Raw genomic sequence first — 19,340 nt, 5'->3', positions numbered from 1 at the left:
TAATTTTTCATCACGTCAGGGAGATCCTGCTTTTTACTCCCCTTGACCTTCTGCTTACTAGTTAATCGTCCAGTCATCTCCTTAGACTGTAAATAATTATCTTCATTGATATTGTTAACTTGAATGTATTTATATTCTGATTCTCACGGGTGAGCATCACCATCTGTTTCTACAACAGTTCCATAGCTGGGAGAGCACTTTGCACATTATGCAAGCAGCTTCCTTGATTAAACCAGCCCGGTGTGGATGGATTTTGTTATGAAACCCTGGCACATTTCTAAGTCTCTGGCTGCTGTTATCAATAACTGCTGGGCTCTGGAAAGACCATCCGTTAAATTAAGCCACTTTGAAGCTGCAGATTGCATTTCAGAACTCATGTGAACTGTGATTGATTAATGTAATTTAAGAAAAGATTTCCGATAGACAATAAAGATGGTGATGTGATTAGCAGGAAAGTCTGAGCTTTCCCAATGCAGGGATAATAACACATTGAGGAGGAAGCAGTGGGCTGGATATTGCAAGTGGGGCTCATGGTTTTTGTAATTTGGAGTTATTTTTACATAAAAGATTGAATTTAAACCACACTGTTGTAAACATGTAATTCTGGCATAGTAAAGTACCATATTTAGTGATTTAGGTGAGATTTAGTGATGAAACAAGTGATGAAAATGTGTTTAGACTTTACATTAATCGTTAAATTAAAATTAAATTAGCTAACTTTTACTCCAATTTTTAGGCTTTAAGTATTTTGAAAGCAACAACATTAGGTATATTACATTGTGCCTTTATGAGAGTCCTATCCCAGAAAGACTTGACAGCATTTTACAGAATTTAAAGGACTTAAAATTCACACATCAGGGAGAGCAAATTCTCACCAGGCACAATAAACATGCTGCTTTCCTCTTCCTTCCTTGTTGTCCATGTAGTAACTTGGGGAATTCCTAGATGATTTTCCCAAAAGAAAACCCAAGCAAGGAAAAGCATTTTGCACATAATTCCCAGCTCAGTCAAATGTTATTTTAACTGAATACATTGCTCAAATGTAGCAAAGCTAAGGCTCCTTTGTAAGACTGACATTTAAACATATTTTTGGGCATTGTTTTCACACATTAAAGTTCAGCTGCATTTCCATATTCTGGAACACCATAAAATACTAACCATTAAAAAAACCAAAATATAAAAACCCATTAAAAACATAAAACCACAGAAAATCATAAGGCAATTTGAACTCTTTTGGAACGTTTAATTGCTACAGTCTTTTATTTGTTTGCTTTTTTCCTTCTTGTGTTGGCACCCTCTGCTGCTGCCTTGGCAATGATTCCTCCTCCTCCAGGACCCATTGGATGTGTGCTGGTCCCATCACTGTTTCAGCATCTCTCACAGCCTTATTCTTCCTCCTTAGTTTTCCTCTCCAAGAAGAGGTAGCTGAGAGGATGGGAAGCTGGTGAAGGGTTGTATGAAGGCTGCATGGGCTGACACCAAGCTGTGGGACACTAATTGAATTAAAGATATGAGATACAAGGGCTTTATGAGGGACACAAGGGTTTTACTAGGAGAGTCCCCTGAGTTTGTCACTGCAGAGTTCCCCTTCTTGAGACCTTTCTTGCATTTCCTCTGCACTGCCTGGATTCCTTGCATTTCCCCCAGAGACACAGAGTCCTTCCAGGATGACGCCTCTGCCTCAGCTCCTTCAGTCTGCTCCTGCTCCCCACATGGGGACCTTTCTTACCTTCTCAGCTTCTTCTCTTGACCCCACTTTGTGACCCAGGTGATGTTGGGAGGACCAGAAGTGGGGAAGGCACTGGGATAGGCTGCCCAGGGAGATGGTTGTTACCTGGATGTGTTCAAGGGTTGTTTAGATGTGGTATTGGGGGATATGGTTTAGGGGAAACTTTGGTAGGGATGACAGTTGGACTCCATGATCCCAAGGGTCTTTTCCAACCTGAAAGATTCCATGATTCTAAGGCAGGAAAGCTGTGACAAGAGCAGAAGAGAAAGCAGTCACACTCTCAGTCCATCAATGACTAATGCAGAGGTTTGCTCAGGCAACACAGCAGATGGTGGCACCGACAGCTTTCCGTGTCTCACATCCCTCCCAGGCTTTGTCCCACTCCCCCACACACCTCCACCTTAAACAGCAAGTGTGGATGTGGGACAAGCAGCATCACCACAGACCATGTGAAAAGCACAATCTGCTGCAGCACCTCACAGCTCAGGCTCTTCAGCACATAAGATTTAAGAGTCATGCTTGAAATCCTCTTGCTTCATTAGAACCCTTGTCCTCCTGCACACAGGCACTCTTCAGCTTTCCTGTCTGGCAGTGAGCAAGTGTCTAGACCCAACTCAGCAGTTAATAGCTTTTTTAATATTTATTCTCCCTGCCCTGAAGAAGAAACGGTCTGCACTGAGCTGATAGAAATACCCTGTGAGAGATCTTTTTGAGGACGTGGTCAGGGACACAGTTCCACTCCTGGGTGTGCTTTACTAAAAAAATGTCTGAAGAGCAGCTCATTTCAGAGGTGTGGTTATCATGGGGAAAGGGGAAGACTTGTAGAGGAGAGGAAGTGGTTGTTGGGCTTGGGATAAGCTTTACCTCAGGAATCTGGTCCCAGATTTTCATTACACCAGCCAACATCTCTTACCAACTCCCTTTTTCCCAGCTAGGGGATCACGTCACAGGGAGACACATACCACAAACAATACCCATCAGAACACCTTTCATTGCCTAGGTTCTTACTATTAATAGATTCCAGCTGTTATTATTAATAACAGATAAGTCGTTACTCACTCCACTCATGCTCTCTCAGTTTTCCAGCAGCAGAAACAGTTGAAGACCAACTCCAGAATAGATGCAGCAAGCTTGGTGTTTATTTCTGTTTATTTCTGGCAGATTCAGATCGTTTGCTAGTCTGTAGGACATATTAATTTTTGGAGGACTTCTGGCACATACATTTGCTCTCTTCAGTCTGTTTTTTTGATAACTGTACCTCTCCAGCCACCTTCTGAGGTACCTACAAGAACCCATTCCCACAAACTCAAGGCAAGAGGCTCTCATCAGCAGCTGTCACAGACCAGAAGTATCAATCTAAGCAACGCAGCATATTTCAGACATTTTGAATAACTTGTAAACAAGTTTTGCCTGACTTCAACTGAAGCAGAGCTGTCACTTAGCTCTAATGCAGAAACTAAAATTATTTAGTAAAATTTAGTATCTCCTCAATTATTGGAACCTCAACACTGAGTCAAAGTCCTTCAGTGTAATACAAGGACACACACACACACAAAACACACCTATTTCTTTGCTCCAGAACTAAGCAGGATTTGGGGTTTGGAAGCATGTTACTTTGTGAGGATTTGAGCTCATACTGCATTCTAAACCATGTTCCTACCCAGAAAAGTTGGACCAGGTGATCCTTAAGATCCCTTCCAACCTGGCATTCTAGGGCTGATTCCATGATACAGCAATAAATTTTCCCCTTCAAAAAACAGACAGATGAAGGCTACCCCGGCTGTCCTGACACAATAGTACGCTAATTAAAACTAAATTTTTTATCACTCTTGCCCCACCACAGCCCATCTTCTGCCTTACACAGGAAACCCAACCCGACCTTAAGAGCTCAGCTGACCATGGTGGGGTTCTGTCATTTTTATCCATTCTGTATTTGTGAGTTCCTCCCTTCACTCCCAACCACCACTCCCTGGGGGGACAGTGAGAAAACGGAGCTTTTTTTTTTTTTTCCCACAGTGATGTTTTATTCCTGTTTGGGAGGAAAGACCCTGGACCCTCTGGGTCCCTACGCATGGAGCCTGTGGGGGCACCGGGACACAGTGCGCAGAGCCCTCGCCGGCCTCCAGCTTTTGCGAGGAGACACAAAAAAACACTTTTTCTGCTGGATCAACCGGTGCCGACCTCACCGAATGAGCCCAGCGATACAAATTATCGGAACCGGCTGGGTACGGCCGCTTCAGCACGGCTTAACCCTTCAGCACGCCTTAACCCTTCCCCACCTCAAGCCGCCGCCATTTTACCCCTCACAGCAGCGAAGCCGCCATCACTCCCCAGCCCGCCCAACGCCATCCCGGGACCATCCGGCTGCGCCTCATTCCCTCATCCCTTCATCCCTTCCCTTCTCCCCCGCTGAAGCTCTCCGGGAAGGAGCTGACGGAAAGCTGCGCTGCCGGGCAGGCGCCAGGGACAGCCGCTTCTCCGCGCCGGGGAGGAGGAAAGCCCCGCCGGGGAGGAGGAAAAGAAGGAAGAGGAAGGGGAAGGAGAAGGGGAAGGTTCATTGGCGCCGGCGCTGAGGGGAAGGGAGGCCGCGATGCCGCTCTACGAGGGCTTGGGCAGCGGCGGGGAGAAGACCGCCGTGGTGATAGACCTGGGAGAGGCTTTCACCAAGTGAGTGTCAGCGCCATGCCGACCCGCCTGGCCCGGTTCTGTCGCGACAGACATCGCCGCCGAGCCGGTGTCGCGGACACGGGCGGGGATGTTGTCGGGATTAACAATTGTTGGGCGTTCCCCCTTCGAACCCCCCCTTCTTTGTTGTTGTTTTTTTTTGTGTGTGTGTGGTGATGTGCTGATGATAACCTTATTTTTTAGCCTCTTTCGGGTGTGTTTCAAAATGGGTGCAAACGCGAGGTGGAGGGGGAGATGCTTGAGGATCAATCGTTTATATCGTGGGACAAGAATGTAGCCGTGATTCTGCCTGCCCCGTGTCCAAAATCCTCCCCCTTGTGTTAGAAACCCCTCCAGATACCCCCGTGCTCGGACACGCAGCCCTCAGCCTAAGGGGCTTTCAAGGAACCCGCATCCAGGGTTAAAATACTCTGGAAATGTTCCTTGGATTTCGGTAGTCTGTTGGGAGAAGCATCTTAAAAACAACAGGAAAAAAAAAAAAGTGTTATTTTAGGAAAAGCACCTTTCCAGGTGTATGTCACTCCCTTAGTCCCATGTCAGTGTGGATGCATTTATGTGCTTGAAGCCCTAAGGATGCCTTGACTTGCTGGTTTCTACATTTCTATGAAACTTGGGTTTGTATTATGTTGCTTTTTCTTTTTCTTTAGCTTTTTTTTTAAAGTGACAGTGCCAAGCAGGCTGGCTTACCTTACTGCCTTGCCTGGGAAGTGTGGTCCTGGAGAGAATTCACCAAAGCCTTCTTGGGTGGAAAATACTGAGTTTTTGTGGATTCCTCTGGTGTCATGGATCCCAGGCTTTTCCCCAATTTGGGGCACTTGTGAGGCTTTATCCCTTAGGTGTTACTGTCCAGTAAAATGCTCTCATGGAAAAGCATTTCTCCTGGATAGTATATTCTTAGTTTCTGCTTCCACCCTTCATTCGTGTAGAAGAGATGACAACTTAATTATCTGAGAGAGACATCTGACCTTTTCCCAGTAAGGCTGAAATTAACCAAAAGTTCAGAAGGATGACAGGCAAGAACAACCTTGGGTACACCCCAGTCTTTGTTTGGAAGATCAAAGAAAAAAATAAATTCCCAGTTGGGTCTACTGCAACATTTTTTGCTGAAATGACCTGAAAAAACATGTTGAAAAATACCAAAATAAAGTATTAATTGGCCTTTTGCATTAAGAGTACTTGAGTAGCTTTAAGCTTTTCCACTTTTTAGTGTTTCCTACCATGTTTGTACTTAGTGGGGGTGGCAGTAGTGGAATAAATGTCAGGCACTGAGTTTCTTAAATGGTTAAATTTTTTTGTATGTTTGTTTTCATTTGTTTTCTTCAGTTCATGCTTCTTGGGTCTTTTAAAGTGCAATCTCTTTATGAAAGCCAGACAAAATACTTCTTTTGGAGTTACTCTGATTTTTGTTACCTAAGTTGGATGCAGAACTCCTGTTTTGTCACAAGCTCCTGAGCCTGCAAGGCCTTAATCACCCAGGGTGCTTATGAAGGGAATGAGTTTCAAAGCATTAAATAAGATGGAAACAGGAGAAAAGCTCAATGGAATGGTGCTGGTCAGCAGTGAAGCAGACCCCAAGACCTGTGTGATCCTGGTCATTAAGTCTGTGTGTTTTGTTTCTTCTAAATAGATGTCACAGAAAATGATAAATTTGTTAGGCAGCAGGGAAGATTGCAGGAAGCTGATGGTAAACAGGAAACTGTTCTCAGTGGAAAGTTGGAGGCAAGTCAGAGTTGAGTATTCCAGTCCTTAAAGAAATGAAGAAAACTCCTGTTTAATGCAGCTGAGGGAGTCAATAAAAATATATCTCATTTTTTTCTCATTCAGAATGGCTTGATAGAAACTCTGTATGCAAAGCACCCCTTTGCAGTCACAGTATTTTCTGTAATTAATTGCTCTTTGATGACTCCTAGGCCTGGTATGAAAATTAGTGACTTCAAATAATAAGATCTCCAACATTTTCTTTTAGGTGTGGCTTTGCAGGAGAAACAGGACCAAGATGTGTTATTCCTAGTGAGATAAAGAAGCCTGATATTGCAAAGGTAAGCAATTTTACCCAAGGTGTTTTACTTTCCCAGTGTTTGTCATGTTATATTATAGAAAGAATTTGCAAATGCATTTTCTGTGCATCATAAGCTGTTTTCCATTATTTTATAACTGCTGCTCTGAAAAGGCTGGAACTCATTACAAGTAAGTGTGATACCAAAGCTGATGTTAATTGGTACTTCTCACCCATGAAGCTTCTCTTTGGGGAATTTCTGAGGAAGCTTCTGTTGAGGAATTTTTTTGCCTAGCTCTGCTTTTCCTTTTTAAAACTTCACTGGAGTTTAACAGCTTTGGGATTTAATGTTTGGATTAGTTACTAGGACAGAAAATTAGCATTAATAAATTTAGTTACAGGTAAGAGTGAGGATTTATTTGTATGTGTCAGGTTATATATATGTGGATGTAATATGTTGTAATGTTATATATATTTCTTTATAATCACTGCCTGGTGTTTAAGCTGACTGGATATTTTTACCTTACAGCCTGTCAAAGTTGTACAGTATAATATTAATACAGAAGAGCTGTATTCCTACCTGAAGGAATTTATCCATATGCTGTATTTCAGGTAAGAGATACTTGGGTCTTAGTTCTTTAGACCTTTTGCAGCTCTGTTCTGAGTACACTGAATTATTAGAAGTGTGACTTGCAGGCTGCTGTCTAGCAGAGTAAGAAAATAGAAACAAGATGTTGCCTGGCTGTGTTCTTGCAGGAGAAATCCAGTGGGGCTGAGCCTCACGTTGTATAACAAGAAGTTAGTATCCTGCAGCATGTTACTCTCTAGAAATAAAGTTGCCTCATAACTGTGGCCCTCATAAAAGACTTGACAGAGGAAAGTCATAAGGAGTTGTACTGATTTGGTAGGGCTGAAGCTCATCTTGTATCAGTGCAGAGCTCTCTCCACAAGACAGTGGTCTGGAAGGAGGAATCTTAACCTGTGGAATATTTTTGCCTCATTAATAGATCTTTTTTTTTTTTTTTTTTTTTTTTGAGTACTATTAATGAAGTTGGACCTTAGTCTTTTCTGTTTACTTCTGAGCATTGTTTTTACACAGTAAAAATCATCACTTGACACAAGGAAACAAGCATCTAACTTCTGCTCTTTAATCTTCTGGTGTGTGGTGGTGATTTTTTTTTTCCCCTGTCCATGATGATTGTTTTGTAATGGAAATCAGAACATCTGTATCATCATTCTTCCTCTTTTATGGACACACTGTACGACACTGGACAAGCCATTAATGCCTATTATGCATGCTGATTTTTGCCCTGATATCTATTTAGAAATATGTAACAGATACTCAGAACTACAGCCTGCTGGCAGAGAGCTCTGTCATTGTTTTTCTCTATCTCAGTTTCCTAAGATTCTTATTGGAAAAGTTGTTTATTTGGGGGAAAAATCTTCAGGATCTGCTGTAGAAAATGCTGTCTAAAAGCCTATTTTAGGGATTTTTGAAGAGAACGGAACATGAAAATAAGGTAGGTCTCAAATAACATGCTTAAACTCACCAGGTTTGTCTTTCCTTTTTAGACATCTGTTGGTGAATCCCAGAGACCGCCGTGTTGTGATCATAGAATCAGTCTTGAGTCCATCACACTTCAGAGATACACTCACAAGGGTCCTTTTCAAGCATTTTGAGGTACATGTTTTGCATAGCTCTTGTCTCTGCCCAGCCTTAGCACTTGCTCCAGATGTTTTCCTTACAGTCACTACCAGATGCAGACAAAGAAATGAAAGCAATGCCAAGTGAATGTGGGAAGCAGAAACAAGATGAGAAAAGTTGATGGCCCTCTGGGGAAGTCAGGCTTGGAGACTGGAGTAAAAGCCATTTTTGTTCCATTCTGACTCTTCATGAGTCAAACAGGAGCTATTAACAAGAACCCAAAGGGTTCCAGACAGATCCAGTAATCCCCATTGAACTCTGACTGAAGCCAGAATTTAAACACTTGTTACTGATCTGTCAGCAAATCTCATGACTTCTACCAGAGTCAAAATCTTTTCTAGCACATGATCTAACCTCTCACTGTTCTCATTTAGATAAGAGCTTACCTGTAATTTATGATGTTCTCTGCTTAATCACTATCTTTTGAAGAAACATTTGAACCTAATTGTGTATTTTTATTGGCAAATGTTTTAGGAGGTGAAGCTGTAGCTTTACAGTTCATACAGAACAAAGATTCATGTTCTTCTCTAAAAAGTGGTGAAACACTCTGTCTTCAGTACTACACTGTGCTTCCACTGTGCAATTTACCAAATAATCTTGAGCTTCTGCATAGTTCCTTCCTACTATTGATAAAATTTCCTGATGACTTGAATTGATGAAAGATTTGAGTGATTTTTTTTTTCCTAATCTCCTTAGAGTTAAAAAAAAAGTAAGTATCAGATGAAGCAATCCATACAGAGTGGGTTGTTGAAAATCATTTATGACTTGGAAAGTGATATTTTGATGGAGAGACTTTGTAGCTTGTTGAGATGCTGCTGAGGTGAGGTTAATTCTCTCTGGCTTCTGTTTCCATTTGGTACAAAAAAAAATAGGAGTGGCATATTAGTACAGGGTCTGTATTATGACTTGTGTCTCTGGGCTATGGGTCAGTAATGTTGCCTTTAAATGCAAGATTTATTGAAATTGCTTGTTTAATTCACACCTTAAGTTGTTCTGTTAAAGGAACTGTTGCTGCCCAGGACACTTGATATAATGGAATTCTGGGGAAAGGAAGCAATTCTCATGTCATTACCACTGGAGTTTCCACATTGCTTTGGGAAGAGTGTTTTGTGAGGTTGTTTCAATGTTTTCATAAGGCACACTTTTATAAGAGTTTTCCAGCACCTTTATTCATGTCTTCAAGTCCTTATGCAGTAGTTCAAGTGGCTGTGTTTTAGTTTCATTCACTCCTCTTCAAACTACAATAAATAACCTGAACTATGACTTAAGGTGAGTTTCATAGTTAGCACTTGCTATTTTTGCAAGGTTGTTCCAGGATTCATTGTTACTGGAGTCACTGATATGAAACACAAATAAGATGAATGCAGAATTTGGAATCCTGTTGTATTTTGCTACCTCAAAAACTAAATTAAAGCCTGGTACTGGAAGATACAGTTGTTTGGGTTTTGCTTTTAATATGACATTTAGAGAAAGCATCAGTGCTTTGGGTGTTGGGTTTTTTCTCCTCTCTTCTGTCACTTCTCCTCTTGGTTTCCATGTAGGTACCTTCTGTTTTGTTTGCTCCAAGTCATCTAATGTCTCTGCTGACACTTGGGATCAATTCTGCCATGGTGCTGGATTGTGGATATGCAGAGAGCTTGGTGCTGCCTGTATCCTTTAATAACACCCAAATGGCTCTTCCAGATCATGACCTGGGGAGTCTCTTCACAGCTCAGATGCTGAACCCCTTGAAACTTGGGAAGGGTGATGCCTCTCTTCAGCCTTTACCTGCTAGAGATCAGGTCTGGAGAAAAGCAGTTAGAAAGTGTTTCCAATAGCTAAGGCAAGAGAATGGTGTGGGGGGGAAAGCATTTAGTTCCAGCAGGTTGAAGACTCAAAACCAAAAAGGAGAATTTCCTGATCTTCAAGTAGATATATGAGGGAATTCCCATCCTGCGCTGCTGGGGCTCCCTCCCTCTGGGAGGAAAGGCTATCCACAAGTAAGTTTGAAGCTCCAGATTCCAGGTGAATTATAATTTATTTCTGAATGTTAATACTTGACTATTGACCAAATATTCCTATTGACCATGAATTGAACCATAACTGCTGCTGTGGCAGCATCCAGTTTTTAAATTTATCTCTTCCTGGCTTTTGTTGATGTAGTGAAAGCCATGGAAATAGGATCTGCCACAGTTTATACTTAGAAGAATTTAACTGAAGGGAGTAAATGAGCATTACACAGAGAATCAGCCTGTCTTAACAGCTGTCTGCAACTAACTTCATGTGCAATGTTTTAGGGAGCTGGAGTATCAGCTGCTGGAGCAGTGCACAGTTGATACTGGATTAGCCAAAGGACAAAGCCTTCCATCTGTGATGGGTAAGGTCTGTTTGATGGAGCATATGTGCTGTGAACTTGCATTGAGGAAAGTGGATTAATACTAACAGTAAATAAAATTATTTTAATATGCAGTGTGTCTTTCGTGATCTACTTTCATGATTTTTTAATTTTTGCCAATATATTTTTATGATAAGTCACTCACAGCAGTAGGTTGGAATGAAGGGCAAGATCTGTAGGAATCTTTCAGCCTGTTTTAGGAGAGTATAAACTTTTTCCTGTTCTTAAAATTCTTACTTCATTAGAAACCCTTAAAAGCTGCTGTCATATTGAAACTTCAGTGTACTAGGTGCAATTCAAACTTGGTTTTGTTTATAGGTTCTCTTTCTGCATAAAAAGCTTTAGTTCAAATTTGTTTTTTATTTATTTCAGGCTCAGTTCCAGAAGACATAGTAGAGGATATAAAAGGTAAAATTTTCTGCTTTGTGTAACTCTAACCTATTAAACTGTGCAGTAGAGGAGAGTATAATAACTGTGCAATACTTTATATTTAGGAATTTATTTTATCTTTATTATGTTTCTTACTTACTGAAAGAGCTTGCAGTGTTCCTCCTCTTTGAAACCAAAATGAAAACCATGTTGAATTCCTAGTTCAGGTTGAGCCTTTGTATTATCAAGGCATAGCTCAGAGATACACCCAGTTGGCTCAGTAAGAATATTAAACTGGTGTGTAGATCAGATTCTCCTCCTCCACTCAGCACTTGTAAAATCCCACCTGGAGGACTGGATCCAATTCTAGTGTCCCCACCCTAAGAGTGACACAGATCTGTTGGAATGGGTCCAGAGGAGGCCACAAAGATGATCCAGGAGCTGGAGCATTTCTGCTACAAGGAAAAACTGAAGGAGCTGGGATTGTTCAGCCTGAAGAAGAGTCCAGGGGGACCTTAGAGCTGTCTTCCAATACCTGAAGGGAACCCACAGGAAGGCTGGAGAGGGACTTTTTTCATAGTGTTCAGCCATAGGACAAGGGAAAATGGTTTTAAATAGAAGAAGAGGTTTAGACTGGATATTGGGATGAAATTCTTTGGTGCAAGGCTGGTGATACCCTGGAACAGATTGCCCAGGGAAGCTGTGGCTGCACCCTGGAGGTGCTCAGGCTCAGGTTGGAGGAGGCTTGGAGCAACCTGGGCTGGATGAGAGGTGTCCCTGACCATGGTATTGAGGTTGGAGGAGATGATCCCTAAGGTCCCTTCCAGCCTCAGCCATTTTATTTATGGATTAACTAGGAAGGTTCAGTTTGTCTTACAGTCACTTTTGCAAACAAGGTAATGTATGTATAAAAGAGGTTTGGGTGTGTGAATCAGATAGGCAAGATGAGTCAAGGACTACATTTACACCAGAAAAAGTTAAGTCTGTTTTTGGGCAGAACTTGGACTGATTCCTATGTGATGTTTCATGTGCTGTTATAAAAACATGTAGAATAGAGACTAGGAGCTGGTATATATCTCTTGATCCAAATTGGGAAGAAATCCATCAGTCAAATGTAAAATTATTCAAATGCAGCTGATGCTTTGTCATATCAAAATTACTTTTCTGATTCTAGGACTTGAACACATTTTTCTGATTAGTTCTGGGTTTTATGCTGTTTTTTGGAACCAGATAGGATATGGTAGGGTTGGAATTATGATTGCCTGTGCATTGAAGGATTGTTTCTTTGTGACAGCCATTTATTAAGGAGGTACTTGTTTGTGGAAGGTACAAATAACTCTCTGATAACACTGAACAGCTGGGATACAAATGGAATTGTGCTCTGTCAGTGTTGCCTGGATAAAAAAAATCCCTCAGGAATTCTTAGGATGCTGAAGAGTTGCACTGGGGAAAACATTGCATGGTTACAGCTTGCTCAGACAATGAAGCCATAGTGCAGGACCCATTAGTGGTGTGTTTGGACAGCAGAATACAGCCCCTGGGACCTTGTGGTAACTGAAGGCACTATTTGTAATGTCCTTCTGGCTGTAAATCTTTTGTAGCTTGTCTGAGAAATAAATCTTGCCTGTCCTAGCATAGTTCTGAGTGTCAGCTTCCTTTAAATTCATCGTCAGGGGAGCACCTGAACGCTGCTAAAACCTAAAAACTGTTTTTCTTTGCACATATTTGATAATGTCTTGGACCAGCAAGGGCCTAAACTGTCTGCTTTTCCATAAACTAAGTAAAATTATTGTCTGTATTGGTGAGGAAATGATCCAGCAGAGTCTCAATTCTTCCCCTTCCTTTTCTTTTACAAAGTCCGCACGTGTTTTGTGAGTGATCTTCAGCGTGGACTGAAAATCCAGGCAGCCAAGTTCAACATTGATGGCAGTGCTGAGGTGGGTGGAGAATGGAGCTTACCCTGCTTTTTTTTTTTTTTAAGCAGATGTAGCCCTCATGGCCTCTAAAATAGTGCACATGTGTTTTTATTTCTATTTATTTTTTATTTCTAGCGTCCTTCACCACCTCCAGATGTGGACTACCCTTTAGATGGAGAAAAGATCCTCCATGTAGTTGGCCCCATCAGGTGAGAAATCCTCTAGCTGAGTATTTTATCTTTAGGAGGATATATTTTCAAGTCTAAAAGCACATACATTTTCATAAAATTGAATTCTAATGAAACACTTGCCTATGCTTTTATGTCTCTTAAATGAAGGCTTTGTGTTGTGGCCACAATAAGGTGTTTGCTTCCCCAGGGAGCTGAGAGTTGAAGATGAGAGCAAACAGATTGGGGGGATGGGGGAAACAGAACTGGGGGATGAATACAGGCTGATGAGACAGGTTTAGTGAACAGGGCATTGTCTTCTCCCTGTTGGCAGTGCCTGGTGCAGGGACTGTATGACAGGAGTGGTGATGAAGTGTTGTCAGCAGGAAGCCTGTAGTTATTTCCAGCCCTGCTGTTCAGGAGTGTTAGCTCACAGTGTAGTGTGGCTTCTCATTAAGACTCATTTCCTCTCTTTTTCAACAGAGACTCCGTGGTGGAAATACTGTTTGAACAGGATAATGAAGAGACATCTGTTGCCACTTTGATCTTAGATTCACTCATTCAGGTACCTTTATATTAGAAACAATTTCTTGAATGCCTCCAACCTTAGAACCTGCTGTTGTAAATTACTCTCTCTAAAGTAACACCCTTCTGAGTACAGGTTGGGATTGGCTGGCAGAGTTCAGCACAGCATGACTCCCAGGGGTTTGCCACATGAGGAATGTCCCTGGAGTAGCAAGTTGCCATGTGTCATCCACTCAGTGGTGGTTTTCTTACTCTTTGTTGTACTGCAGTGTGTGTAGGAGAGGTTCCTCTGAAACAGAGTGCTCACCTCTCACCTGCCCCAGTACTCAGCCCTGGTGAGGCCACAGCTTGAGTCCTGTGTCCAGTTCTGGGCCCCTCAGCTCAGGAAGGAGATTGAGGTGCTGGAGCAGGTCCAGAGAAGAGCAAGGAGGCTGTGAAGGGATCCAGCACAGACCCTATGAGGTGAGGCTGAGGGAGCTGGGGGTGTTGAGGCTGGAGAAGAGGAGGCTCAGGGGAGACCTCATCACTCTCTGCAACTCCCTGAAAGGAGGTTGGAGCCAGGGGGGGGTTGGGCTCTTTTCCCAGGCAACTCTCATCAAGACAAGAGGGCAGGGTCTCAAGTTGTGCCAGGGGAGGTTTAGGTTGGAGATGAGAAAGAATTTCTTTCTGGAGAGGGTGATCAGGCATTGGAATGGGCTGCCCAGGGAAGTAGTGGATTCTCCGTGTCTGGAGATATTTCCAAAGAGCCTGGATGTGGCACTGAGTGCCATGGGCTGGGAACTGCAGTGGGAGTGGATCAAGGGTTGGACTTGATGATCTCTGAGGTCCCTTCCAACCCAGCCAGTTCTATGATTCTATGAAAAGTTAATTGTCTGCCTTGACTGATTTGGGGTGGGGCTCTGTGTATGTCATGATGAAGGAGTAGCTTGGTGTTGTTCACTGCTTAAACTGAAATGGCACAACTATTCTGTTTCTTCTTTTTTCAAGGGGTTTTACCCAGAGTCAAACTGTCACATAATCACAGAATTGTCACAGTTGGAAAAGACCTCTAAGATCTCAACATCCCCCCTGAATAAAATACATGTATCAATGTCTGTATCAGACACTAGAGCATGTCCTGAAGTGCCTCATCTGCATGTTTTTTAAATACTTCCAGGGATGGTGATTCCACCACCTCCCTGGGCAGCCCATTCCAATGCCTGCCTACTCTCCAGTAAAGAATTTTTTCCTCAAACCAAGTATAAACCTCCCTTGATGCAACTTCAAGCCATTCTTGTTACATTATTATTTACTTGAGAGAAGAGGCCAGCACCCACCTCCCTACAGCCATGTAGTTGTAGAGAGCAATAAGGTCAAATTAACTTCAAAAACTTTATCTAACTTCTAATTAACTTCAGAACTTTATGAGTCCTGCATACTGTTGGTTTACCCAGGATAGAATGATATTAATTTGGACATCTCTATTACAGACAGTATATTAGATATATTATGAGAAATTTTCTTGGCATATACAAACACTTCATTTCTTATTATATTTAGGAAAAGATGTATTAGAAAACCACTATAAATGGAAATTTTCATTATGTCATGGTGCATGTGTGTTAATTAAAGTTGACTTCCTGTAGCTATTGATGGCTTTTAAATTAGTCTGCTCAGATATAATCTATTGGGGAGCCATAGGCTTGGGTAACATGACAAACATTTCAATTAGGATTTCTTATGAAAACAAATTATTTAAAGATACCTCTGCCTGCACCCCTCACCTTGGTACCTCCAGGCATTTAGTTTGCATTGCTCTTTGGCCAGAAGAGAGGTAAATGTTAGCTTGACAAATGGAAATATCAGCCAGCTACTTGTGATGGACAAGAGGATTGCAGTAAAATTATTTTCCAAAGGGTTGTGCAGATCTGTTTGTGAGGGGCAAAACTGACAAAGCTTGGTCTTATGCCTTTATGTCTTCTGCTTGGGTGATCTGGTACCTGATTCAAGCTCCAGCAGAATCCTTTCCTGCCAGTGAGACTTCTGTGGTGCCTTTCTCCCACCTGGAGTTAAAAGGACTCCAGTGTGCCCAGGTGGCCAAGAAGGCCAATGGCATCCTGGCCTGGATCAGGAACAGCGTGGCCAGCAGGTCTAGGGAAGGGATTCTGCCCCTGTGCTCAGCCCTGGTGAGGCCACAGCTTGAGTCCTGTGTCCAGTTCTGGGCCCCTCAGCTCAGGAAGGATATTGAGGTCCTGGAGCAGGTCCAAAGGAGGGCAACCAGGCTGGTGAAGGGTCTGAAGCACAGACCCTATGAGATGAGGCTGAGGGAGCTGGGGGTGTTGAGGCTGGAGAAGAGGAGGCTCAGGGGAGACCTCATCACTCTCTCCAACTCCCTGAAAGGAGGTTGGAGCCAGGGAGGGGTTGGGCTCTTTTCCCAGGCAACTCTCAGCAAGACAAGAGGGCAGGGTCTCAAGTTGTGCCAGGGGAGGTTTAGGTTGGAGATGAGAAAGAATTTCTTTCTGGAAAGGGTGATCAGGCATTGGAATGGGCTGCCCAGGGAAGTAGTGGATTCTCCGTGTCTGGAGATATTTCAAAAGAGCCTGGATGTGGCACTCAGTGCCATGGGCTGGGAACTGCAGTGGGAGTGGATCAAGGGTTGGACTTGATGATCTCTGAGGTCCCTTCCAACCCAGCCAGTTCTGTGATTCTATGATTCTATCTATGGCAGTGGGATTGGAACCAGAGGAGGAATCTTCCCACCACAACCATTCTGTGATCCTGTGTAACATTTTTTGCTGTCCGAGAGCACTGGTTGATGCTCCCCTCTGTCTGGCACAGCTTCTCCCAGAAAATCCTGGGAATTACTGTTACTGATAACTCTCTCCTCTCTTCTCCTGAGCTGTGTCAGCTGAAGGGCTTGGCAGGGACTCACAGGGTGCCTGTGCCAGTCTCACCTGGGCAGTTCCTTAAGTCTGGTTCTCTTGGGAATCCTGGGGGAAAAACTGCATGGATTATATTTCACCTAAGTATGAGAAAAGAGCAATTGAAGTGTGTAGAAAAGACTGAGTTATTTTCTTACAGATTTGAATGCTTGTGCATGCAACAGCAATTAAAGTGATGGGTTTTTTTATCCCTTTTTCTTTTAGTGTCCCATAGACACCAGGAAGCAGTTGGCAGAGAACCTGGTGGTCATTGGTGGCACTGCCATGTTGCCAGGATTCCTTCACAGGCTCATGGCTGAGATCAGATACCTGGTAGAGAAACCAAAGTACAAAGAAGCACTTGCTACTAAAACCTTCAGAATTCACACTCCACCTGCCAAACCCAACTGTGTGGCCTGGCTGGGAGGTAAGAGTGACAACAGCTGGCAAGCAAAGGTACAAAGGTGGAAAAAAACCACAAACCTTCCAAGTGGGGGTTGTGATGAATTAAAAGCAGTAAAACTTAAGTGAACGATCAAAATCAAGCTGCGTTGGAGCTCCGTGGAATTGTTAGGCCCTGCTGGAAGAATTTTTGCAGAGTAAAGCTCCCTTGGGGACACTGGGAGCTCAGAGTGGCCCTGCAGGAGCTTTAATCCGGTGACAATTTGCACCGGCAGCGTTGGGAGGGGTTGACTCAAGTGCAGTACTGGGCTACAGCCATGTGGTGGCACCGGCAAAGTGATGCGAGAGAGCAGAGACCTGCGGCGTGCAGGAAAATCGCTTGTGGGAAAAATAAACTTAATTACCCAGGAGCTGAGAGCCGTGGGGAGGGCGGAGGCTGCAAACTCCCGGGGCTCTTCCCAAGTGCCAGTAACAAACACAGCGACTCTGATGGGTTTTGGATGCTGTACTGGCAAGCTGGGGAAAAAGAAGGGCTTTCAGCTGCTAGAAGTTCTTTTCAGGATGGTTTTGAGGTTGAGAGACGTTAACTAAACATTTAACTTTCATTTTCCTAACTTTCCTAAGCTTTCATTTTTTAAGCTGAGCCCATCTGGTGTGTACAGGGAGCTAACTATAATTTTAAAGGTAGGTTTTTTTTTTCTGTAGGTGATGAAATGTAAATTTTTACACAATTTTAGCTTTAGAAACTTTGGAGTTAGCAAATAAGGATGATGTATACACACCAAGCTCTCTGATCCTTTTCATCCATGGCAGCACTAATCAACTCCTGTGGCCTGAACCTTCTCACAGTTTGTGTGAACTTCATACAGGCATCACCTGGCACCTCTGTGGGAGAGAAGGAATTTCCTTAAGCACAAGGTGGTTGAAGTGCTTAAAATAAAAAACTTCTAGGAAAATGTGCTGTAAGAAGCAGGTTAGCTAGGCTAGTTTTGCTCTCAGCAGAGAGTGGATTGTTTTCAGTTTCTCTCAAGGGACATAAATGGAAGCAGTTTGGGAGTATTTGGGATGACTGGAAAGGAAATCGAGTACATCCTTTCATCCCTTTAACTTTTGGGACAGAGCTGCTAAAAAACAGTCGAGGTTCTTGATGGGAGGAAGTAGAAGAAGAAATTAAGTACATTAAATTAAACCAATGTGGTTTTTTTTCCCAATAGGAGCAATTTTTGGAGCACTTCAGGACATCCTGGGGAGCAGATCCGTGTCCAAGGAATATTACAGCCAGACAGGCCGGATACCTGACTGGTGCTGCCTGAACAATCCCCCACTGGAAATGATGTTTGATATTGGAAAAGCACCCCCACCACTGATGAAGAGAGCTTTTTCTACAGAGAAATAAGCACCTGAATGCTACACAAGGATTCTCCTCAGCTGTTTCAAGTAGATATAAATGCATTGGCTTTTTTTTTTTTAATGGAGTCATTTGTGTGTAAGATTTTGTGTATTAAAATGAACAATGTGGGGTTTTTTTGGGGGGGTGTAGTGTCAGTTGCTAACAATATTTAAAACCACACCCAGTTATAGTTTAAAAATTTAACTCTGGCAACTGCTATGCTGTTTTGTCCTCTTCTGAAGAAATTCTGTTCCATCATGAGTTGCTGCCTCCCGAGTTGTTTGTTATTTATATGTACAGTAAATTACATTGTTGAGAGAATTTTTTTTTAGATATTTTGATTTTTAAATATAAGAATGAAGGGCAGTCTACTGTGTGAAGCATCTATGGAAGCTTTTCTGCCAAATTCTGCATTAAAATATTCCTCCCTTGAATCACACGTGGGGAGATTATTTGGGGCTGTTTAGCAAAGGTGCTGGGGCAGTATTTCATGGAATGCCAGGTCAGAAGGGACCTCAAGGAGCATCTGCTCCAACTTTATTAGGTAGGGACACATTTTTAATGAGATTTGCCAGCACCCTCTAAAAGCTGAGTCTTGCAAGTGCTGGGGAATCCCCCCCTTCCCTGGGGAGATTATTCCAGGGTCTGATTGTTCCCACTGAGAAAGATTTTCTTCTGGTGTCCAGTTGGGATCTCCCCAGGAGTGACTTCCTCCTCTTCCCCCCTCATCCTTTCCACCTGACTCCTTGTAAAAAGGGAGTCTCCATCTTCTTCTTTCCCCTGGCTACAGTTCTGAAAGTTTTGGCAGAGTTCTGCCTGTAATTCTTAACTAGTGCTGAGCTAACAACTCTCCCAGTGTCTTCACTGAATTCAGCCATGTAAGAATTACAAACATGAGAGAAAATCTTGAATTTCTTTGTGGAACATCAAATTTAGCAGCAATTTCTTTGCCCTCCTTCCCCCCCCCCATCAAAACCACTGAATTTCATTCTTTCAGAGGACTCTGTACTAAACAAAAATGCAACATAAAGTCCATTGCTTAAGGAAAACAAAAAAAAAAAGTCCATTTGGGTATTATTTAGTAATTGTTGGGTAATTACTGGGCTCTTAGCAATACTGTAACTATAAATTTGTAGAGAAGGAGCTCTTCTGTGAGAAAACAAACACAAACCTTCCTGTTCA

The 19,340-nt window shown here is 42.7% G+C and overlaps 1 protein-coding gene and 1 long non-coding RNA gene across 2 annotated transcripts; one reads left to right on the top strand and one right to left on the bottom strand.

Moving 5' to 3' along the window:
- Positions 1 to 1,277: 1,277 nt before the first annotated feature.
- LOC115598466 lies at positions 1,278 to 4,082 on the bottom strand. Its single transcript, XR_003987679.1, has 3 exons — positions 4,030 to 4,082; positions 2,789 to 3,011; positions 1,278 to 1,974 (listed from the first exon to the last, which is right to left on the bottom strand). It is a non-coding gene; the product is annotated as an uncharacterized LOC115598466 (long non-coding RNA).
- ACTR10 (actin related protein 10) lies at positions 4,035 to 18,522 on the top strand. Its single transcript, XM_008501031.2, has 13 exons — positions 4,035 to 4,396; positions 6,381 to 6,453; positions 6,940 to 7,022; positions 7,983 to 8,091; positions 9,657 to 9,764; positions 10,027 to 10,094; positions 10,392 to 10,471; positions 10,862 to 10,897; positions 12,716 to 12,795; positions 12,910 to 12,983; positions 13,425 to 13,506; positions 16,592 to 16,793; positions 17,983 to 18,522. The coding sequence occupies exons 1-13, from the start codon at positions 4,320 to 4,322 to the stop codon at positions 18,162 to 18,164; spliced, it is 1,254 nt and encodes a 417-aa protein (XP_008499253.1). The 5' UTR covers positions 4,035 to 4,319; the 3' UTR covers positions 18,165 to 18,522.
- Positions 18,523 to 19,340: the final 818 nt, after the last annotated feature.

Source organism: Calypte anna, chromosome 5A, assembly GCF_003957555.1.
Source record: "Calypte anna isolate BGI_N300 chromosome 5A, bCalAnn1_v1.p, whole genome shotgun sequence".
NCBI lineage: Eukaryota > Metazoa > Chordata > Aves > Apodiformes > Trochilidae > Calypte > Calypte anna.
Note: the sequence above shows the minus strand (reverse complement) of the source record. Positions and strands in the feature narration are given on the sequence as shown.